This window comes from Acaromyces ingoldii (genome assembly GCF_003144295.1).
Source record: "Acaromyces ingoldii strain MCA 4198 unplaced genomic scaffold FA10scaffold_1, whole genome shotgun sequence".
Taxonomy (NCBI): domain Eukaryota; kingdom Fungi; phylum Basidiomycota; class Exobasidiomycetes; order Exobasidiales; family Cryptobasidiaceae; genus Acaromyces; species Acaromyces ingoldii.
The window spans coordinates 2,569,530-2,591,025 of NW_020290247.1; the positions used below are offsets into that span (position 1 = coordinate 2,569,530).

Below are 21,496 nucleotides of genomic sequence, written 5' to 3' on the forward strand. Positions count from 1 at the left end.
GAGTCAGTATCGCGATTTTTTGTTTCCTTTTTTGTGCAGACTTTTTGGAAAGGTGCGAAAGATAAAGCTCGCCTTTGTCAAAACCCCAACGACCAACAGGAAGACAATGGCGACTGATTCGCGAAGGCCCTCTGGTGTGAGCCGCCTTTACTCGTCAGCGGACACCGACACGCCCGATTCGTCGCGCCCGTCGTCGCCTTCGCACGATGGCCTCATCTCGCCAGGACTGCATCACAGGCCCAGTGCTGGTGCGGCCCACTACTCGGAGCAAGACGAAAAGCAGCTACATCAGGTGAGCCTGAAGATTCCTTCTGCCGTTAGCAGTATGCAGCGATAGCTCACGCGTGGCTGCGTTGCATAGAGTGACTCGCGCTTCTGGGCACAGCGGAGGACGTCGACGCCGGCTGCGCTGACGGAGAAGCTGCAAGCCATGTCAACGACGGACAGTGCGGTCGAGGATGGGAGCAGTGACGCTGCTGGATCCAAGGTGGACCTGACGACGAGCGGAGAAGGCCATCATGTACCCACGCCGCATGCGGCCCACATCACTGGCGAGCAAGCATCTGGCTTCTTCGAGATCCAAGAAGAAGAAAAGGTGCCATCGCACAGACCAGGTCAAGTCGAGGATGTCAAAGAGCAGGTCAAACGGTATGCAGCGTCTCCCGCAGAGGCCGCTGCCGCCCTTGCCAGTATGGGTGCGACGTCAGAGCAGGCCTCATCAGCTAAAGCCCCTGGTTCTGACGAGCTGACGGACGAACTTCGAGCGCTGTACGTCAATTTGCAAAAGTGCCTCGACCTTCGCGACAAGTACATGGATGTCTCGCTTCAGGGCAAATGGGAGGACAATCCGAGGAATTGGGACGCGGAATATTGCGAAAAGTGGGACAAGGAGAATGGACGTGGGAGCCAATCGAGGGACATCAGGGAGAAGGAGTGTGGTACTATCAAAGTCGACGGAAGCGCCCTGTGCTCGGACGGTGTTACCCCCAAGCCATGGCGGGTCTATCCGGCTCCCCCACGGCCTCACTGGGAACACTTTGAACCAGCACCGCAGTCGAGCTTCGTCGTCCGCCCGACCAGTGTCAATCCTCTGCCTCCTGCTATTCCTCCGGCTTCTCCAGCAAACGCCAAAGCTGCACAAGCGCTCCTGGAGGCCACTGGCCGCAGACCTGGCGTCTTTAGCATGGAGCACGTGTCCATTCCAGGCAGGCATCAGGTAAAAGGCCAAAATGTATCTTGGGCCATGGACGAGTCTGGAGTCTGCCAAGTGTGGATGGAAGAAGACAAGAAGAAGCTCGGGCAGCAAGAGCCTCAGGCGCAGGCCAATGGATCCACACCAAAGCCCTTGTTCCGGATCCCCTCGATTCGCGAATACTTTCGCGATCTCGACTACCTCCTGTCCGTCATCTCGGATGGGCCCACCAAGTCCTTTGCGTGGAGACGGCTCAAGTACCTCGACGGCAAGTGGAATCTTTACATCCTGCTCAATGAGTACAGAGAGCTCGCGGACATGAAGAGGGTCCCGCACCGGTGAGTTCGCCCTTCTACTGTCTCGTTAAGGGCTCCATTACTGATGCTGAAGCTTTTTTTGCAGCGACTTCTATAACGTCAGAAAGGTGGACACACACGTTCATCACAGCGCGTCGATGAACCAGAAGCACCTGCTCCGCTTCATCAAGGCAAAGATCAAGCGTTTCCCTGACGACGTTGTCATCTTCAGAGATGGTTCCCATCTAACCCTGCAGCAGGTCTTTGAGTCGCTCAATCTCACTGCATACGACCTGTCTATCGACACCCTTGACATGCACGCCCATCAGGACGCTTTTCACCGCTTCGACAAATTCAATCTCAAGTACAACCCAATTGGCGAATCGCGTTTGCGAGAAATCTTCCTAAAGACCGACAATCTCATCAAGGGTCGCTACCTCGCTGAGATCACCAAGGAACTCTTTGCTGATCTTGAGCAGAGCAAGTATCAGATGACTGAATACAGGATCTCCATCTACGGAAGAAGTCGGAGCGAGTGGGAGAAACTGGCGGCGTGGATCGTCGACAACAACCTCTTCAGCCCAAATGTTCGGTGGCTCATCCAGGTGCCTCGCCTCTACGAAGTCTACAAGGCCAATGGCACCGTCGAGAACTTCGAGCAGCTTCTTGACAATGTCTTTGGCCCACTCTTCGAGGTCACCCAGGATCCATCTTCATACCCCAAGTTACACATTTTCCTCCAGCGCGTCGTTGGATTCGACGTCGTCGACGACGAGTCCAAGGCCGAGCGCCGGATGCATCGCAAGTTCCCCGTCCCGAAGCTGTGGGACTACAAGCAGAGCCCGCCGTACAACTACTGGATGTACTACATGTTCGCCAACATGTCGAGCCTGAATCACTGGAGGCGAATGCGTGGATTCAGTGAGTCGACTTTTCTCTTCTTCTTCCTCTTCTTCAGCCTCTCGCTGACTTCGACTGTTCTTTTCCAGACACATTTGTGCTGAGGCCCCACGCTGGCGAGGCGGGCGACACGGACCACATGGCTGCGGCCTACCTCACATCTCAATCCATTTCCCACGGCATTCTCCTCCGGAAGGTCCCCGCCCTTCAATACCTCTACTATGTGAGCCTCCTTTGCTTTTCTTCCCGATTCTATCGCGACTGACTCTGGTCACCAGCTCAAACAAATCGGAATGGCAATGTCGCCTCTGAGCAACAATGCGCTGTTCCTCTCGTATGAACGCAACCCCTTCCCTCAATTCCTGAGGATGGGCATGAACGTATCAATCAGCACAGACGATCCCTTGCAGTTCCACCTGTCGAAAGAGCCATTGCTGGAAGAATACAGCGTCGCGACCCAAATCTACAAGCTGACGCCGTCAGGTGAGTTGCCTTTGACTTTCACTTTCCTGTGGGCGACGAGCTTACACATCCGGCGAAATTAGACATGTGTGAGCTCGCTCGACACTCGGTGCTGCAGAGCGGCTTCGAGACAGAGCTGGTACGCCACTGGCTGGGTCCCTCCTACTTTGTTAAAGGGCCCCGGGGTAACAACGTGGCCAAATCAAACGTCCCCGACATCCGTCTGAGATTCAGAGAGGAGACGTTGCAGGAGGAGCTCGACCTCGTGTGGAGATACACACAACCAAAAGATGGTCCCTCGACCAAGTAGACATGCAACGATTGTAGATTACATCACCACTTCTGCCAAAAGAATGCCCAGATACTATTACATAAGATTAGATCCTCGACCAGCTGATTGATCGATTCTTTGACGTGCCCATGGGAGCCACCTGGCACAGGTGGCGCAAGGTTGGCCGCCCGTGTGGGCAGTTCCAGGGCTGGTCAATGGTGCCCATGTGCCGAAGCACTGTCGTCATTTGCCGTTTGTTGAGGGCCATGCCGATCATGACGCTTTTTCGACAGGCGCGCGAGGCGAAGATACTCCGAACTTTGGAGCATTGAGCTCGCATGGCCAAGGGTCCGCCTGGTACAGCTTCTCTCAGGAGGAAGAGGAGCTCCTCAAGGTCTAATCGACATTCCAGTCAGCACTTCGAGCGAAAGGAGAATACGCTAGAATATTCACCCTTGTCGTTCAACTTTAGCGGTTGAGAGACGACCTTGATACGGGAACCAGCGGGTGCCTCTGCGTCGACTTGAAGCTCAAATCCCTTGCTTTTGATCGTGTCAACGTGCTCCATCGCCACCATTTCATCCACCAGCGACAATTCCAGCGTCTTTGGCCTGCAAGGTGGCATCAGCATCAAGCGAAGGTTGCACGACAATGGTATTTACCTCAGCAATGGCTGCGTGGGAATCTTGCTCTCGACCTGCAACGTCTCAAAGTTGTACTTTTCGTCGGCCGCGTGCTGATCGACGATGAACAGATCATCTGCGTCTTCGTCGTCTGTACCTCTCTTCGTTCGGCGGGCAACGATAAATCCCAGATTAAATTGTCCGATGACTTGCATCTGCGCAAAATCTGCCTTGCTCAGAACGCGGCTCAGCTCTCGCTCAGCTCGTTCGGTGTCGCGTTGGTGAATGCCTGCCTCGCCCACGACTTCTTCATTGGCTTCCTGTGCCTCCCCTTGGCCTTGCAAAGCCGATGCTGACTGCTTCGACAGCATTCGAGCACATTGGAGCGAGATGCGTTCCATGTCGATCGGCATGACGACTTCACCAGCCTCGTTGACACTGAGGATCTCATCCTTCCACGCCCTTTCCGCTGCACCTCTTTCGTTTCGTTCGATGGCAGCACCCTCCGCATCTAGCATGACGAGCGTTTCCTCACGATTCGTTTCACCTTCGCCTTCTTCTCCAAGGCTGTTGGAGTCTTCGCTCTTGTGAGAGTCTTGGTGCTGTCTTCCACGATCTCTTTCAGTCTTGTCATCTACGACATGATCATCGGAGCCTGATTCGCGCTCGACACTTGCTTCCTCTTGCTCCTCTTGCTCCTCTTGCTCCTCTTGCTCCTCTTGCCTTTGGCTCAATTCAGCGCTTGTCGGTTCGAACATCTCGATTCCGTCCTCTCTGTACTCAAGGTCTGAGGTGGCAATCTCGCGTACTCCCTCCTCTTCATCTAAAGCTATGACCTCTTGCGTTTTGAGAGGGGTTCCTGAAAGCGCATAATCGCGTAGAGACTCCGTCGGTTTGGACAGCTCTCGACTGCTTGAGGTTGCCCCTCTTCCTAGGATCCTCGAGGCTGATGGAGAAGATTGTGAACCGTTCGCTGTACGATCGGACGAGGAAAGAGCACCTTGTGATGACGTACGCTTCTTCTCTGGCGACCAGGAGGCAGAAGTGGTGTCGATGACTGCATCAACGTAGCCATGTGCGCTCCTTTGGGGCGCCTCTTCTTCCTGATCGTGCATGATCACGTCCTCTTCAGTCTCGACCGCTGGCTCGAATGTCGGCCGAGGCGAAGACGTCTTTGGCGACGAAGTAGCTTGGAAATGCATTCCGTGATCGTCACGGCGCCGATGCTTGCTCGGCCTTGGGATGACCTCATTATTTTCGTCCTCATCGCTGCCAACTTCTCGACGACGGACAGCTCCCGCAGAAGTAACTTTGACTGCCTCTTCGCTTTCGTTATCATCGGATTCTGATGAGGTCTGTCCTTCAATCTGCTGCCTTTTGAAAGGCAGTTGAGATTGAGCAGCTGTGGCCTTGGTGGCCGAGCTAGTCGCACCTGCCAGGGTGAAAGTGGCACGCGAGGGCGCGAAGCTTTCCTCGAGGCAGGTCTTTTAGGCGTCGATCAGCTGGTGTACTCATTTCTTCAGAGACGACAGTACTTACCTTTAGACCCTCGACCAGATCTGCCTCGTTGTGGATGAGCATGGTGCGTTTATCCGGACTGACGTTCACGTCATATCGATCTCTGGCCAAGGTGAGGTCGGCAATGACCACTGGAGCCTGGTTGGTGTTGAAGGAGCGATAGACCTCCGTGAAGCTTCTTGTCAGCTTGGTAGAATCCCAAGGTCGACCGTTGATGTACAGAAATATGCGGTCCGACGAGGATCGTCCGCTTCCCGGAGTCGGTCTCGAAATGAGGCCACGCACAAACACCGTGTCCTCTGCATTACTCTCCTCGACCTCTTCCGGCCCTTGTCTTCCACGCCTCAAGGCTGATCCGCTGAGTGGAATCTCGAGATTCAGAGGGATAAGTGATGCCATGGCCTTCGGTCCAAAGACAGCTCCTACGTTGGCTGCGACGTAATTGGATCCACTGGAAGCAGAGACGGTGAGAGCGGGTGTTTTCCGGCTACGAAAAAGTGTAAGCTGCAGGCAGGCACAGAAGCTTAGCAAGACACCCACCCCTTGATTGAGTTGCTGACCATCCATCGCACGCCTTTTGTGATGACGGCGTAGGCCTGCAACAGCGTCTGTGCCTTTGTGTACTCGCGCTTGATGTTCTTGAGCAGCTCTCTCCTCCGCACCGGCAGCGAATGGAAGAGATTCTCTACGGTGACTGTGGTTCCTCTCTACTCAATCCTCGTCAGCCTGACAGGCTTCAGTAGTCCACGAGGAGGCTCTCACCTGTCGGGCCACTTTCTTATCTCTCGCCTTGACATGACCTGCATGGTCGAAGTCGAGAATGGTACCCGTGGGCGCCTCTGTCGCTGTGGCGGTATGCATCTGGACCTCTGCAAGAGCGCACAGTGACGAGAGCGCCTCGCCGCGAAAGCCATATGTCTCGACGTTGGTAAGGTCGTCAAATGTCGTCAATTTCGAGGTGTAGTGCTTTAAGGCGAGACTCTCATAGTTGCTTGGAGCGATTCCGCTACCGTTGTCGATGACCTCAATGCTTTCGCTGCCGTGCTCCTTGAAGCGGACCTCTTTCGGAGAAAAATCAGTCAGCCTTCTCTGGCCATGTCGTGTACGGAAGGAAGGGGCCCACACACCTATGCTCGTGGCCCCCGCATCGAGAGCGTTCTCGATCAGCTCCTTGACGGCTGTCTGAACGTCCAAGACTACCTGGCCGCTTGTGATGCGATGGACATCGGCCTTTGCGATGCGAGCAATGTCGCCCATCTGGTCTCCAGGATGTCTCTTCTCGACGCGTTCCTCACGCCCTCCACGTCCGCGACACGAGTCCAACAGTCTGTGTGACGTGCCGCGAGGCGGCGGAGATAGTTCAGGCTGCTTCTGTTTTTGTGTAGTGACCCGGCCTTGGAACTACGGGGTATTGTTCGTCAAAGGAGGAGTTGGAAGATGGGTGTTGGAAGATCAATAAGGACTAGGGCCGCACGATTGCACAAGTCCTTGCAGTGCCAATCTGAAGAAGACCGTGCCGTTCCTGAAGCTTGACGTCCGGCTCCGCGTTCGTTACACGTGCGAAATAAATCAGAAAGGGGCATAAACGGCTAGGGCAGTGTTCTACAACAACAACACCTACGAAGACAACCATCGCCCTCTGCTACCCACCAAGCATGGACGACGCATACCAACCCGAGACCCGGGCGCCTCCTCCAACGGGCCCTCCGCCAGCCTATGCTCGTGTGCTCAATCGCGTGTATCCGTACAGCCTTCGGCCAATCCTGCTCTTCTCGACGGTCATCTCCTTCATCTACCTTGTGCTTCTGGGCGCCGGCAACTTCAAAGACGCTGGACACAAGGAGGAGACGGGCAAGCTCAAGCTCTTTGAAATTGTGTGCGGTGCCCTGTTCATGGGAGCTGCCGCCGTTGAAGTCTTTGGATTCTTTGCAGTCTATACTGTTAGTAGTAGAGTGCGCTGTGGAGACCGCCCGTGTTTGCCTCGCTGACCTTTGAGCTAAAAACAGCAACGACTGCCCCTGGCCCGCACGTACTCGTGGGCCTCTCTCCTCGCCTTCGCTGCGGTTATTGCATCGGAGCTGCTCGGCATCGTCGTCACCTTTACCCTCAAGACGGACATCGTCAACGTGTGCACAGCGCGCCACACAGGCCGGACCGAATCGGACGGCGGCCTCCTCGACATCTCTCCCTCGAACAATGGTACACTGACGGAGGCCCAAGCGAGGACGTACTGCGAGTCGCAGTGGAGCTCTGATCGTACCTGGACGATCATCTGGCTGATCGTCACAATCTTTGTCGGCACCTTCTTCGTCAGCTTTAGCTTCGGCTACGTCCGACAGCTCCTCGACCCGCTCAGCGTCCGTGAAAGACCAGCGGCAACCTTTTGGGGACGAAGGCAGCAGCAGGCGGCACCCTCTGCGCAGTACGGGCAGGGCGCTCCATACGATACCGACGCATACTACCAGACGCCCTACAATGGAGGTCACTACGCAAACAATCCGTACAGCTATCCTCCACCTCCCGGACCTCCTCCGTCAGGTCATGTGCCCCCTCACTATGGCCAGCAAGACAGAATGCCGCCGACCTATGACGGCGTGAACCGGCCATCGAGTGTCAACCTGGACGATGCCAAGCGCGCGCCTTATGGCCACCAGCAGGCTGGCCCCTTCTCTGATGACCATCAGGTCACTGACGGGCCTCGGCCTGGAAGCTCACGGGGCGTGCATGCCGGCGGCGATGAAGATGACGACGAGCGACGTGGAAGCTTCGACACGCTCAAGGGTGACGACACTGACGCGCATTCTAAGTCGCACAACAAGTCACCCCGTGATGACGACTACGTCCCTCGCATCTGATCACTTTCCCCTCATCGCCTTTCTCTGTATCGTATCGAAGCTAACACCTCCTCTGTGACTGTCAAAAGATTATTTCATTACCGCCCTTGCTCATGCAAAGGCGGGATTGTATTACAGATTCCGTAAACAGCTACATTCTATGTCGCTTGACTGGCCTGACGCCCTCCTTTCTTGACGCATGGACCTGGTTCTTTCTCTTCCGGTTCTTGTGCTTGTTCTCATTGATTTTGCGCTTCCTCCGCTCCTGCGCCTCGGGATCCCTGATGGCCCTCGTGAGCACCTGCTGCCTCCTTCGCTCTCGCCTCTCCCGGACCTGTGCCTGCACGCGCGTCCAGACGCTCGCAAATGCGCTAGTTCCCACGAGGCCCTGAACGAGCTCCTGCACCTCCTTTGCGAGGTCGGAGAGTGCCGACGTAGAAGGCTGAGACGCAATGACTGGGTCGCTGACGAGTCTGAACAGGACGTGGATGATGTGGGGCAAGAAGGCCTCGAGCTTCTTCTTTCCTCCAGTCTCCTCGTCGTCGCCCTTTGTGGAGAGGTGCTGGGACATCGCAGCCATCCATTGAAGGATCGCCTTGGTTCCTCGAACGCTACCGGCCCCCGAGACGGAGTTGTTGAGCTCGCCATGCAACCGAGCTGTGCGGGCCTGGTAGGACAGCTTCGAAAAGAGCCAGGCAAGCGGATTCTCTCGCCAGCCCTGTTCGGTCTCCCTTTCCTCTTCGGCCTCAGGTTTGTCCGGCCCCTCGTCGACGGACTCCTCCTCGCTGTCCTCATGGTCACCGTCGTCTGCGACGGCGTCCATTCCGTCAACAGAGACTTCCTGGTCCTTCGTAACGATCGACTTGGAGATGGGCGCAAAGCATCGTCCTAAAAAGACGAGGTTTTTAACAATCTGCAAACCCAGATCTTCTTCGAGTTGAGGGCTCTTGAGCTGGAGGGCCATCTTCCGGGCCGCATCGACGAGCGAAACGAGTCCGAGAGCCTCGTCTTCCCCGCTGCCGCGCAGTCTGTCAACCACAGCCTCCTGGTCGGCATGCGCAAAGAGTGAGGCAAGCAAGCGGCACGCGGCAATGCGAACCCATGAATGAGGGAACAGGAGTAGGCCCCTAACATCGGCCCAGATGTTGGCGTCGTCGAGAAGCGACCGGCAGTCTTCGCGCTTGTATAGCTTCGAAAGAGTCTGCATGGTTTGGTACGGTAGCTGCCAATCGAGGTCGAGCTGCGTCACGATATCCTGGCCCATTGATTCCGCTGGCAGTCCCATCCGTTCGACTTCTTCGAGCTGTTCGACACAATGCTCAAGGAGTTTCGACGCGTTCTTGGTCGCTCGGGGTGCCCAGGAAGAAGCGAACGCCGGCGCTCCATCGAGGAGGAGACCATAAGTCTGCACAGCGACACGGGCGAGCGCCGGCTTGTCGCTTTGCTCGGCCCAGGCATGGGTCAGGCGCACGAGCTTCCCAATACCGTTCTCGTCCTGCTCTCCTTCAGAGCGGTCAGATAGAGTCACGATCGTTGTAATGAGCTTCGCTGCCTCATCCCTGCACGGCGCCGAGTCGTCATTCGCGAGCACCATGACCAACGCCACAAAGAATACGTCGAGGTAGTCCTTGAGGAGTGTCGCGTCAAACTTGGCCAAGACGACCCTTATGAGCTCCATCACGCTCAAGCGACCGCTCTCGTACGTGTAGGATACGTTCTTGGCCAGAAAGTGCATCTGGTTGCTGAGCCTCTTCTTGCCCTGCGGATAATCGAGGAGGAACTGCAAGAAAAGGGACCGGCACGTCTCGCGGATCGAAGAGGACTGGTTTGTCACGAGCATCTCCGCCACCTTGTCCATGGCATCGTACACTTGCGCGACGACGAAACGGCGGCCAACGATGGATTTGAGGAGCGCAAAGAGCGTCGATTGCACTGCTGGCTCTTCGAGATCTGACACGATGAGATGGCACAGATCGGCGAGATGCTGCTCGCTGAAGTCGACTTCATCTTCACGCATGACGACGGAGAGCATCTTGAGGGCAGCCTGCGACACATCGGACTGCGTCCCTCCCTCGCTCTGCACGAGCTTTATCGTCTGCTTCACGATGAGCGGCAGACCCTTCTGGAGGGAAGGCAACGTTTCGGAGCCAAGCTTGACGAGTGATCCCACTGCCTTGAGAGCCAGCGTGACGAGGTCGACTTCGGGCGCGTAGAGGCAGTTCGCAACGCTGCTGACCATAGGTTCCAGTCGAGACCGTGTGCCTGCGTCGGTGACGTCGAAACGATTGCGGCGGAGAGCCGTGATGAGCATGTCAAGGCCGAATGCGACGAAGCGATGGACGTTGCGGCTGAAGTGATCACGATTTATTTGGCCCTTTTCGACGTCTCTCCGTTTGAGCAGGACTGTGTGGTTAGGCGGTAGGTCCTTGTCCCCGTCAACCTTTTCTTTCTTCCGTGGTTGCAAGAAGGGAGAGTCGCGATTCAGAAGCGTGTGGATGAGAACGAGAAAATCGTTGTCCGCGAAATGAGCGTTGGCATTGAGACCTGCTGCAATTCGTTTGAGCACGCCATCGATACCCCGCACTGCCCGCTGAGCCTCTGTTTGCTGCATAATATCGCGAACGGGGGCAAGGACCGTCGTCATCTGCTTTGGCGCGACGACCTTAGCGAGCTGCTCGAAGGTGTCCATGCTCTTGCTTTGCCGCATCTCGCGCGTCTTGCTTCGATAGTGCTCGTTGGCCTCTCGATCCTCGGCCGTGTGTCCGAAGATGTCCTCTGCGGCGACGTGCACGACGTCGGCAACACCCTCATCGAGCAATGTGAGATGGTCACGTTTCTCATCCTCGTACGGCACGGCCATCATGTTGACGAGGATGTTGTGTACCGTGTATGCCAGCACAGCGAGCTGTGGACCACGGGTCAGTGCCCGTCTTAGTTCGTGGACGAGCATGGCAAAGTACGAGGGGCCCAAGGACAGGGCAACCCTGCTGAGCGCTTCTCGTGCCAGATCGCGCGTTTCCTGCGACTTGCTTCTGAACACATTTGCCATGGTGTTGAGAAGCTTCCGAATCTGTAGATCTCTTGACTCCTCTGGCAGCCTCTGCATGACGCGCACGATGCCGACTGCGAGCGGCAATCGCACCGTATCCTCCGCATCTTCTTTCTGGTTCAGGTAGCCCATCAACTTGGGGAGCAGCCGATTCGTCACTGCTCCGAGAACCTTTCGCGATTGGGCCACGGCCTTGGTCTTTTGCTCCTCGTCGTCCACCTGCATTCCAGCGTCGATTTCTTCTTCCGCTCTCTCCTCGCCATTCTCGGCGTCTTCGTCTCCGTCAGCAGCTGCCTCATCGAGTATGGCCTGCTCGTCCATGTCGAAGTGGAAGTTGTCCAGTATCGCCATAGCGGCACGGACAAAGATCTTTTCGTGCTCCTTGTCCTTGCTTGCCAGGCCGAGATATTTCCACAGCTGCGCATTGTAAGGCCCCCATTGAAGTTGCGAAGTCAGTCTACCGAGGCAGACAACCGCGTCATTGACGAGGTGATGATCGCTCTTTTCGACATTCTCTTCGAACAGAAATTGTCCGACCAGTGGCGCAAAGACGTCGGAAATTGTCTTGCTCTTTAGGCTTCCTTTCTCGGCTTCATCACCCAGGCGACGTAGTGCTCGGGCCCGTCGATGGATCTGTAGATGATGGATGTTGTAGAAGAAATTCGCCTCGTCGTCGCCTCCGGCCAGCAAGCCTCTCATCTCGGCCAAGTGTTCATAGCGATCGAGCTTCTCGGCGGCATGACCGATGACGCTCAGCACCTCCCTGCGCACCAGCTCATGCCTCGAACGAAGTGCGCGTCGAATGCCTGGGTAGACGACGGTGGAGAAGATGGTCTTGAGCTCAACCGGATACGAAGTCGCCACCACTGCGTCAATAAAGTTGCGTAGCGTCATGCCTGCGTTGGAGCGAATGGCGAGCTCGTCTGCATCCTGGATGAAAAAGATCATGTTGTGGACAATGGGGAGCCACTCTCGTGCGCTTATGCTCGGATTTGGTGGCGAACGCTCGTCATTTATGGCGTCAAAAGCACCCAGCCGTCGGTCAAAGTCGGCTTCGTCGATGCGTCGCTTACTGAACGCATTGAGGTCCTCTGCCCAACCTGTTACTCTGTCCAAGCTATCGTCGATGCGCGCGAATTGGCGCAAGACGGATCCCAACTGAAGCCTCGCCTCGCGCGATCGCAACATTGCAAAGAGGCTCGAGAACAGGTCGTAGTGCCGACTAAAGGTCTCTGACGATGGGTCTTGAAATGAGGGACAAAGCAAGAGGAGGTCTTGGAAGATCTGCAGGAGGTCCGTCTTGCTCCTTTCTGGAATCAAGGCGTTGCTCTTTCGGAGCATGGGACCAAGCAGCTCGAGGAGTAGCGAAGCATCATCGGCCGTCGAGACAAGGGGCGCCAAATCGGCCAGCAGGCGGAGCAGCCGACGGAGCAGCTCTTCGCGACCGATGGTCTTGGCTTCAACGCCACTGGCTCCTGAGCATCGCTGCACGAGCGGTGCGACACTCTGAATGAGTGGCGAGATGTGAGGTCGAAGAATCTTGTCCTTGACCGCCTCTGCGATGTTCTCCTGACCCTCTGCCACCTGATCGTTGGCGAAGGACAAGGCTCGCTCGATAATGTCAAGAATCTTTGAGATGACCGGCGGCTTGACCGAAGGCACCGCCAGACAGGCACTGACGTGATCCAGAAGCGTTTCTTCGTGCTCAACGAGGAGAAAGATGGTGTCGCTGCGCGCTGACCACGTGTGGATCACGTCCAAGATGGCCGACGGGCTCTGGATGCTCTCGACCTTGAGCAAGGACAGCCTAGGAGTGATGAGCTGTTCGAAGAGTGCGGGTAAGAACGCAGACCAATCATATTCGGTCGGCTGACGGAAGAAGTCTGCGATGCGCTTCAGGCCGGTCTGGCGAATGGCTCGGTCTGGCAGCGTCGCCTTGCCCTGTCCCGACTCAGCGACGAGCGACGCGTGGTAGGTGAGATTGAGGGTGACACCGATCAGCTGGGCCCATTGTGGCTGCAACTTGAGCGAGAGGTGCTTGATGACGTCGCCCAGCAAAGAGAGATAACCGGCCTGACGCTTCCTAGACGCTTGCGGTGCTCCATCTTGCTGGAACACGAAGCGTCCACTGTTGTCGAATGACGGCCTCTGGTCCTGCAAGGGAGCGAGCATGAGATCGACGAGCGTTTGCAGCTCCTCCGCAGAGCATTCGGACAGGGCACCCAAAATGGCCATCTTGCGACCTGATGCGCCCGAGCCCGACGACAAGCGTCCCCTTCTCGAGATCATGAGCCCAAAGAGGAGATGCAGAGCCAGAGCCAGGAAACCGTGTCGATGGGCCTTCTGGATGGATTCGCCTCTCAGTGACAAGTCGAGGCTGGTGAGCTCGTCGCGAAACTTGGAAGGCTCGAGGAAGTTTTTGAGGATCGTCGCATACGTCGTGTGAGCCGGATCCTTCCACGTCAGGATGCAGTCCAGGGCCATCTTCTGCACCTTGCCGTCTCCCTGCGCGCAAAGGGTAAGAAGGAAGCTGTAGAGGTCCTTAGCACGGAACAGTGCTTTCGGATTGGAGAGGTGGGCAAAGGTTTCGAGGTAGGCGCACAACTGTGTTCTTCTTTCCAGAACAGTCAGCTTGACCATATCCTCCTCGTCGGTCTCTCCCTCCGCTCTCTCCGCTTCAACGTCATCTTCTGATAGTGGCGCCCGGCTGGCCACCGTATGGAAGAAGTGCTGCATAAGCGGCCCGTTGTTGCGCTCAGCGACCGAGTGGATGCTGCTGAAGAGCTTGAGAATCTGCGACTGGTAGTTGACAATATCGAGGCGGCCGCGGGGTCTCTGAGCATCGGCAAGCTGCGATAGGGAGATGGTAGTGGAGCCATTTTGCTCGATTCTCGCTTTCCTGATGAAGTGGTCGACAGCGTCTCTCCGCTCCTTCAAGAGCGGATCTCTGAATTGCTTTTCGGCGGTCTCTTCGCCTTCAAAGTCTTCTGCATATCCGACCTCTCCAGATTCCTCTCCAGATTCTTGTGGTGTGATCTGCAGCATTTGTCTCCCAATCGATGCTGGCTTCTTGAGCTCGTCAAAGGCTACTTTCCACACCTCTCCACCAAATCTTGGTGCCAGCTCAGCAAGCGCCTTTCTGCTCTCTTCCCACAGAGGCATGAAGTTGAGCCTCATTGTCGAGACGAGGTAGCGCACTGCGATCGACACGAGCAAGTTGATCTTCTCTTTGGCTTCGCCCGAGGCCGACAGGCGAAGGAGCTCCCGACTCAGCGCCCTGGTCCGGACATTACGCTCGCGGATCGTTTCGACGCTCAGAGCGGTCTGCTCGATATCGACGATCCCATCGAGGAAGCTGCCGGCGCCAGAGCTAGCGCCTGCTAGAGCCAAAAGCCGCGACGCTGCCAGTCGCAATGCCTCGTCTGACCCCATGAGGGGACCGTTGAGCGACTCTGCCACATCATCGAGCGATACGAAGTTGACTTGCTGAAATTTGTTGGCACCGGCCAAGCAGAGTCGAGTGTATGCAAGCAGGGCTACTCGATGCCAAGAGAGGGAGTTGACGAGCTCAGGGAGCTGTGCTGGCTGCAACGCGACCCACGTCTTCTCAGCAAAGCTAGGCGAGCCCTGTTCCAGAAGGGCGGCCAATGCGTCGAGGCAGGATCCGAGCAAGAAGGCAATTCTACCGATAGAGGCGGGGTCGTCTCCATCTTCGGAAGCCATGCACATGGCAGAGAGAGGCACAACGAGACTGGACAACAGCGACGCCATAGCCTCGGCTTGGGCTTTGAAGAGAGGCGCCAGAGCTAACGCTTCCACATGATCCTGACCGTACTCTGCCCCTTTGCCTTCTTCAAAGAGACTCTTCAACCCCGAGAGGCGCTCGACGACAGCAGTGGAGACGACGTTGCTCCACCTCGCCAGTGCAGGTGTAGGTGTCGCTGTGACCAGGAAGTCGAGCTGGTTCTGCTGCTGCACGAGCGCACAGACTCGGAAAGCTTGTTGTGAGACGGCGACGTTGCTCGAATTGATGGCGTCGGATGTCCTCTGAAGCACTGTGGGAAGTGCCACCTGTCGATAGCCTGACCAGTCGAGATCTCGATCGCCTAGGGAAAGGACCATCGCGACGAAGGGGGCAGGTAAAAGGCCCTCGCCATCGGGTGTGGAAAGCCGCTCGACGATTTTGATGCCGGCACCAACCAGGTCTTGTATTCTTCCCAGTGGCAATGCCAAAGCCAGAAGTCGTACAAGGCTTCTTTCGAGCGCTTCGCGGAGATACGGGTCGGTCACCCTTTTGCTGTCTGCCAGAACGGTAGCAGTATTGGCCAAGCTTGCAAAGAGCTTGCTTTTGACTTGTTCTGCGCACGAAGAGCATATGGTATTAGTGGTCTGAAGAGGAAAAGAAGAGGGCCTCTCGCTCACCATCCACGCGCTTTCCCTTTCGGGTAGCAGTGAGGGCGACCAGCCAATCACTTGCGTTTACAAGGGCTAGAATCTTCTCTTCGCTTTCTTGATCACCTTGACACGCCTTGACCTTGTCATCGAGCATTTCGATGACAAAGTTGTGCAATTCGACCAGATGTTGCGACAGAGAATGGTGGACGAGGGAAGTGAAGACGTTGCGACCAATCAGGTTGCTCGCTTTGAATGCCACCCGGTCGGCCTCGGCTCCAGCCACCGGTGAGAGAAGAGCGGCAGACAGATGGGAGGGCGCGGCGCTGTGAATGCGACTATCGACCGACTTGACGACCTCTGCCCACACTCCAGCTATCCCACAAGCAAAATTGGCCACCGATGTGGACAGGTTGCTCCTCCTCTTCCCCTCTTCCTCCTCTTTGTACCTCCGCAGAGCGGCCTGCAGATCTGTCGACATTATCCTCGCAACTTTTGTCAATTGCCGTCCTTTTGCCTTTCGAACCAGGTGGGCAAATGCCTCAGAAGCAAAGCGACGAGTGTGTGCCGGCGGAGGTCGCTTCCTCCTTTGCGCACGATGTCTCGGCTCTCTTCCGTTCTCTTTCGACAGAGCGTCAGGATCATCTTCCTCGAGCTCGCGCAGCTCCGCCTCTTCGTCTACCTCTTCTGGGCTTTCGTCGTCCTCAAAGGTCTCGGATTCGTCCTGCCCGCCGAGGTAAGGCTTGACAATGTCCCAAGTGGCGATGAGGGCATCCTTCCCCTCTGTTGGGACGCCTCGGTCACTAAGGACATGAGGGGCGACGCACCTCAGCGTCGCTGCTGCGCTTTCAAAAGCCCTCTCGACAATCTTTGCTGCCACATGCTCCTCGCCCTCTGTCGCATTTTTATTAATGATTGTGGCTCCCAGCGTTGCCTGCAATAGTTCCGGGTAGGACGGCATGAAGGCCGAGCCAAGGTCTTGGGCCAGGCGTGGTATCAGGTCGAGTGCTGGCTCAAAGGCGAGGTAGGAGTCGTGGTAGCGTACTTGTAGCGCCGAGGAGAGCGCTGAGGTTATGCGCTCCTGGTTGTGCAGAAGCAGTGGGAGCGAGAGCGAGAGTGGCTGGATGTCCTGGGCAAACGAGGTAAAAGGTAGTGAGAGGTTTAGTTCTCTCCAGGCCTGTATGGCAATCCCGAAGGCCGTCTTGGCGTGGAGCGCCTCGTCCTCGAAATCATCATCCTCTTCGTCGCCATCGACGTCCATCCGACCCGACGAAGGGCCTGGTAGAGCGCCGTGGCCATCGAGTCCCGCAAGCGCGCCCGTGCCGCCCCTTCCCAGGTTTCGCGATACGTTGATGTGGACCGAAGCGAGCCGGTCGTTGAATGACTTGTAACGAAACGGGTGAATGTTCTCCTCGACTTCGTCCTCGTCCTTGGCCTTGGCCTTTCCCTTGCCCTTCACCTTTGCCTTTGCCAAGGAGCCCGCGCTCGCAGCGGCGGCGGCCGCCTCCTGCGCCTTTGCCTTCTTGAACTTGGCTTCCCTTGTGAGCTTCTTCTTCTTCCTTTCCCCTCCCGCAGCCCTTGCTGGGCCTGTCGAGGGAGCCATGTCTGCTGGTTGGTGCAGAAGAAGTCGGAATTGGAGGGCTGACAGCGAGGCTGAGGAAGAAGTCGAGCCAAATTTTGCCTCGCACAACCAGTTTTCGAAAAATTGGGTTTCCTACGGACAAAAATCGGCTTATGTAAACCCTTGTCCGTCCTATTCGACAGCTTATGTAAACGAGGCAGCTACTCTAAATTTTTTGGTTTCTTCGAAGAGGAAAACGAAGCTCACTCTCTCCCTCTCAAGTTGATCGATCGCAGCGCCAGAGGGAACATGGAGCTCTTCTCGGACTCGGACTCGGAGACGAGCTCGACATCGGCGTCGAGCAGTGCTAGTGGAAAAGTAGACATTCGAGAGACGAGGTCGAGGTCTAGCTCGAGCTCGAGCTCAAGCGGGTCGTCGTCTTCCTCGTCCGCAAGCTCCTCCGCTTCCGACCAGCTCAACATCAACCAAGAGTACGCTGCACGATTTCATCACAACAAGGAGCGCGCCGACCTACACCGCCTGCAGGAGAAGCACGGGGCGGGCGATTTGGACGAAGATGAGTCCGAGAGCAGCAGCGAGGACGAGACGGAGGACGAGGATGGCGAGCAGGTTACGGCCGATGTCGACGCAGCCATCTTGACGACTTTGGCAAAGATTCGGGCTAAGGATGAGAGCATCTACGAGACGGGGAAGCGAGTCTTCGACGAGGAAAGGTCGCTCGCCTCGAGCTCCAAGCTGCTGCCATCTCGAACGCTGACAAGACCGGGAAGCGGGAAAAAGGTCACGCTCGGCGATTACCAGCGCAAACGAATTCAGGAGCTCATGGAGACGGAGCAAGACCCGGCAAAAGCCCTGGCTGAGGCCACAATGATCCGGAAGCGGGGCGAAGAAGAAGATACTGCGGGCCCTGATTATCAACTCAGCCACACTCGAGAGCAGGAGGAGCTCCGGCGGGAAGTTACAAACGCGTTCCATGGGGCGGACGAAGGGGAGGAGGAAGAAGAAGACGAGGGTGGCTTCTTCACGCGAAAGGACCGTCAGGAAGACGAAGAGGACGAAGCGGACGCCGAGGCGTACAGAAAGTATCTGCTTGGCGTGCTAGGTGGAAAAGAAAGGGAGCAGGCGGTCCGAGAAGCGTTGCGTACGCAGGCCGAAGAAGCGGCACAGGGCGATGGTGGAGCTGCTCCCAGTGCTGATGACGGCGAGTCCAAGAAGGCGAAGCGAGGCCAGGAGGAGCAGAAAAATCAAACAGAGGATGACGAGGACTTTCTCATGAAGTAAGTCGATGAATCAGCTCTTACACACAGACTTCGCAAGCTGACTTGAAATTCTAGCTACGTTCTGAATCGTGGATGGGTCGACAACCCTAATGCCGCGCCGAAGCTCAAGAGGAGGCCGGTGAAGGAAGAGGCTCGGCGTGCGGACGAGAGGAGAGCCAATACTGGCGAAGAGCGCGACTGGGATGCCGAAGCAGCAGACCTAGACAGCGAGGACTCCTTTGACTCTCGGGCTGAGGCCTTCGAAAACGCATACAACTTCCGCTACGAGGCCTTGGAGGGTGGTGAGGCCGATGCACAGATTCAAAGCTATGCAAGGAATCCGGTTGGAAGCGTGCGACGAAAAGAAGAGAAGCGCAAGCTTGAGCGAGCTGAGCGCAAGCGTCGAAAGGAGGAAGAAAAGGAAGAAAAGAAGAAGGAGCTGGACCGACTCAGATCCTTGAAGAGAAAGGGAATCGTTAACCGACTCAAGGCGCTGAAGGAGGCGACAGGGAGCCAGGCTGTCGACTTTGGCAAGCTTGATCTCGACAAGGACTTTGACCCGGACGAGCACGACAAAGTCATGCAGGGTGTCTTTGGCGAAGACTACTACGGCGATGACGATGACGAGAAGCCAACGTGGGACGATGAGATTGACATTTCCCACATTTTGGCCGAGGAAGACGAGCGGCAAGGGGCCTCAATAGGCAATGACAAGGGCAAGAGCAAGAACAAGGCGAAAGAGGTCAAAAAGGAAAAGAAAAAGGCCGAGAAGGGCAAAGGAGGAGGTGAAGACGATGAAAGAATCGAAATGGACGCCGACTTTGTTAATGGCGAGGCGGAAGATGACGAAGCTCCTGAAGAGCCAAAGAGGCTGTCCAAGGCCGAGAAGAAGAAGCTCAAGAAGAAGGAAAAGGCCATGGCGAAAAGGGCTGCTGCCGCCTCTGGAGGTGGAGCACAGGATGCAGACGGCGTCGACGAAGACGAGATGGACGCCGAGATACCTGTGGGCAATGAGCAGGTCGTATCGATGACCAAGGAGGAGCGCAAAAAGAAGCTCTCGAAGGCCGTGGACGACTACTACAACCTCGAGTACGAAGATGTGATTGGAGGAGACCAGCCGACTAGATTCAAGTACACCGAGGTGCCCAAGTCCAACTTTGGCCTGTCCGCCATCGAGATCCTCCTGGCCGACGACGATCAGCTCAACAAGGTCGTGGGTCTGAAGCACCTGCAGCCCTACAAGCGCGGGAAGACGCGGCCGAAGGATCTCTCAAACAGGCTGAGAGACTTTAGGCGAGGGTTGGCCGATCGCAAGGGGGTCGCAGAGGGCGAGGAGGAAGAGAGGCGGTCCAAGGGCAAGAAGAGGAAGGGCAAACAAGAGCGGCTCAAGGAAAAAGCAAGACAAGAGCAGGTTGGTGATGCTGAGGGCATGGAGATAGGCGAGAAGGAGGAGGGCGGGAGACGTGAGAAGAAGAGGAAGCTCAGCGAGGAAGACGGGCCGGAAGAGGGAAAGGGAAAGGAGAAAGAAAGCAAGAAATCGAAGAAGATCAAGGGCAAGCGCGAACATGGCGTGGAAGCGTAGTAAAGTGTCTCAATACAGTGATGTAATTGCTATGGCTACTTGTACAAATTGTTCCCATCGAAAGAGTATTACAGATCCTTCCACCAGTCTGAACCGAGTGCATCTGCCTTCTTTGGCCTTTTGGCCTCGCTGGTAGACCCAGCGTCGCCTTCGCCACTCTCGACCTCTTTTCGCTTTCTTTTCCCCTTCTGCAGCGCTGCTAGGCCCTTCTTATTGTTGAAGCCGAGCGCCTCCTGCCACTGAGCGTGGTAGCGACGATAGATGGCCATCGTTGCCCGGGCGTCTTGCAGACTCGAATGCTCTTCGCCCTTTTGCTGCATGTCGATGCCGAGCACAAGCTTCGCAAGCTTTCTGAGCGCGGGCCGTTTCGTCTTGGCAAGCTTGCGCAAGGGCTCAAATGTGCTCGTGTCCCTCAATAGCGGTCGTGGATGGCTGAGCAAGAGCGCCTTGAGATCGTTTTGCACCGCATGGCCGATGAGGACTCTGCCCTTGAGGATGCCCGACACCTGATCCTGCACTTCTTGAAACGTAGGAGCTGTCTTGAGGTCGCTGGGTCGCACACCAGAAACCCATGTCCGATAGTCAGTGACCTTTTCGCGAGGCCTGACGAAGGTGTCGAGGATCGAAGCGCCGTGCCAGTTGACGAGCGAGACGCGTGCAAGAACAGACTCCGCCCCGTTGGGCCCCACGCCCACCATCTCGCAGTCGATTGCCACATACGTTCCCGGTCTTTGTGGAAGGAAGAACAACTGGTCAGCGCCTCTCCTATAGGCCTATTAGAGAGACAGTGCAGACTACTCACTCCGACTTTTCCTTTGATAGATCAGGATCTCCCAGAATGGCCTTTTTGCGTCTTCGCATTGTTTCTTCATCCACTTCCTCTTCCACCCCGCCCCCAAGTCCAAGTGCAGAAGAGGAAGAAACCGACTTGCCGCTTTTGACGAGTTCCAGATCTTCCGGGCTCAGGTCATCGGCGAACCAGGGCTCTGACGCGATGGTCTTGCCATTCTTGGACGATGATGTCTCAGCGACAACCTCGCTACTTGTCGCCTTCGTCCCTCCACTGCGCTTTGTCGATGCCGCTTTGAGCTTCCGTACAGACTCGCCCGTCCCTCCAAGAGTCTACAGAATGAAGATGCGACATGAGTGAGCATACACAGCCTCAAATTTGGCCACTCAGGACTCGTGTCTCTCTCTCTCACCCGCTGTAGCTTCTTCCAGTTGCTGCCCGCCTTCACCTTCTTCGTCGTCGTCCCTCCAGTCGTGACGAGCGGCGACGGGGCGGCCTTTGCGACTTTCTTGTCTTTCCTGCCTTCCCCTGTACCGTCAATTTTTGACGTCGTCCTCACGTCGCTCGACATTCTTGCCCTCCTCCTAATCTGGCCCTGATGTCGAGAGCGATTGACACTCGCCGAAAAGTTAAAAAAAAAGTTCAGAGGAGCAATGTCGGTCTGGAAATTTTCGAAAACGGATCTTGGCCAGTTCTTCCTGCCTCCACGTGAGGGTTTGCAGCACATGAAGGAACAACACACCGCT

General features: G+C 56.3%; 6 protein-coding genes across 6 annotated transcripts; 3 read left to right on the top strand and 3 right to left on the bottom strand.

Moving 5' to 3' along the window:
- The first annotated feature begins 65 nt into the window (after window positions 1-65).
- On the top strand, window positions 66-3,231 carry FA10DRAFT_247898 (AMP deaminase). The gene is made up of 6 exons (XM_025519471.1): window positions 66-292; window positions 362-1,530; window positions 1,595-2,409; window positions 2,478-2,611; window positions 2,667-2,871; window positions 2,934-3,231. The coding sequence occupies exons 1-6, from the start codon at window positions 107-109 to the stop codon at window positions 3,158-3,160; spliced, it is 2,736 nt and encodes a 911-aa protein (XP_025380823.1). The 5' UTR covers window positions 66-106; the 3' UTR covers window positions 3,161-3,231.
- On the bottom strand, window positions 2,934-6,756 carry FA10DRAFT_27599 (DNA mismatch repair protein MutL). Its single transcript, XM_025523298.1, has 7 exons — window positions 6,390-6,756; window positions 6,025-6,323; window positions 5,803-5,969; window positions 5,284-5,749; window positions 3,784-5,228; window positions 3,575-3,732; window positions 2,934-3,517 (listed from the first exon to the last, which is right to left on the bottom strand). Exons 1-7 carry the CDS (start codon window positions 6,517-6,519, stop codon window positions 3,228-3,230), a joined length of 2,955 nt encoding a protein of 984 aa, XP_025380824.1. The 5' UTR covers window positions 6,520-6,756; the 3' UTR covers window positions 2,934-3,227.
- A 111-nt stretch (window positions 6,757-6,867) lies between these two features.
- Window positions 6,868-8,273, top strand: FA10DRAFT_264255 (hypothetical protein). Its single transcript, XM_025520576.1, has 2 exons — window positions 6,868-7,202; window positions 7,269-8,273. The coding sequence occupies exons 1-2, from the start codon at window positions 6,918-6,920 to the stop codon at window positions 8,115-8,117; spliced, it is 1,134 nt and encodes a 377-aa protein (XP_025380825.1). The 5' UTR covers window positions 6,868-6,917; the 3' UTR covers window positions 8,118-8,273.
- On the bottom strand, window positions 8,248-17,140 carry FA10DRAFT_247900 (hypothetical protein; the record flags this gene model as incomplete). The annotated part of the gene is made up of 2 exons (XM_025519472.1): window positions 8,248-15,503; window positions 15,568-17,140. 2 exons carry the CDS (start codon window positions 17,138-17,140, stop codon window positions 8,248-8,250), a joined length of 8,829 nt encoding a protein of 2,942 aa, XP_025380826.1.
- Window positions 17,141-17,376: 236 nt separating this feature from the next.
- FA10DRAFT_298997 (Krr1-domain-containing protein) lies at window positions 17,377-20,003 on the top strand. Its single transcript, XM_025524675.1, has 2 exons — window positions 17,377-18,396; window positions 18,454-20,003. Exons 1-2 carry the CDS (start codon window positions 17,408-17,410, stop codon window positions 19,958-19,960), a joined length of 2,496 nt encoding a protein of 831 aa, XP_025380827.1. The 5' UTR covers window positions 17,377-17,407; the 3' UTR covers window positions 19,961-20,003.
- FA10DRAFT_247903 (hypothetical protein) lies at window positions 19,985-21,396 on the bottom strand. The gene is made up of 3 exons (XM_025519473.1): window positions 21,163-21,396; window positions 20,763-21,082; window positions 19,985-20,689 (listed from the first exon to the last, which is right to left on the bottom strand). Exons 1-3 carry the CDS (start codon window positions 21,319-21,321, stop codon window positions 20,029-20,031), a joined length of 1,140 nt encoding a protein of 379 aa, XP_025380828.1. The 5' UTR covers window positions 21,322-21,396; the 3' UTR covers window positions 19,985-20,028.
- Window positions 21,397-21,496: the final 100 nt, after the last annotated feature.

Coding starts and splice junctions, on each gene's coding strand:
- FA10DRAFT_247898 (XM_025519471.1), top strand. CDS start 107: ATGGCGACTGATTCGCGAAGGCCCTCTGGTGTGAGCCGCCTTTACTCG. Junction 293..361: donor ACGAAAAGCAGCTACATCAG/GTGAGCCTGAAG, acceptor TGCGTTGCATAG/AGTGACTCGCGCTTCTGGGC. Junction 2,410..2,477: donor GAGGCGAATGCGTGGATTCA/GTGAGTCGACTT, acceptor GTTCTTTTCCAG/ACACATTTGTGCTGAGGCCC.
- FA10DRAFT_27599 (XM_025523298.1), bottom strand. CDS start 6,519: ATGGGCGACATTGCTCGCATCGCAAAGGCCGATGTCCATCGCATCACA. Junction 6,324..6,389: donor TGCGGGGGCCACGAGCATAG/GTGTGTGGGCCC, acceptor TTTCTCCGAAAG/AGGTCCGCTTCAAGGAGCAC. Junction 5,750..5,802: donor GTCAGCAACTCAATCAAGGG/GTGGGTGTCTTG, acceptor ACTTTTTCGTAG/CCGGAAAACACCCGCTCTCA.
- FA10DRAFT_264255 (XM_025520576.1), top strand. CDS start 6,918: ATGGACGACGCATACCAACCCGAGACCCGGGCGCCTCCTCCAACGGGC. Junction 7,203..7,268: donor GATTCTTTGCAGTCTATACT/GTTAGTAGTAGA, acceptor AGCTAAAAACAG/CAACGACTGCCCCTGGCCCG.
- FA10DRAFT_298997 (XM_025524675.1), top strand. CDS start 17,408: ATGGAGCTCTTCTCGGACTCGGACTCGGAGACGAGCTCGACATCGGCG. Junction 18,397..18,453: donor GACGAGGACTTTCTCATGAA/GTAAGTCGATGA, acceptor TTGAAATTCTAG/CTACGTTCTGAATCGTGGAT.
- FA10DRAFT_247903 (XM_025519473.1), bottom strand. CDS start 21,321: ATGTCGAGCGACGTGAGGACGACGTCAAAAATTGACGGTACAGGGGAA. Junction 21,083..21,162: donor ACTGGAAGAAGCTACAGCGG/GTGAGAGAGAGA, acceptor TTCATTCTGTAG/ACTCTTGGAGGGACGGGCGA. Junction 20,690..20,762: donor CTATCAAAGGAAAAGTCGGA/GTGAGTAGTCTG, acceptor CCTTCCACAAAG/ACCGGGAACGTATGTGGCAA.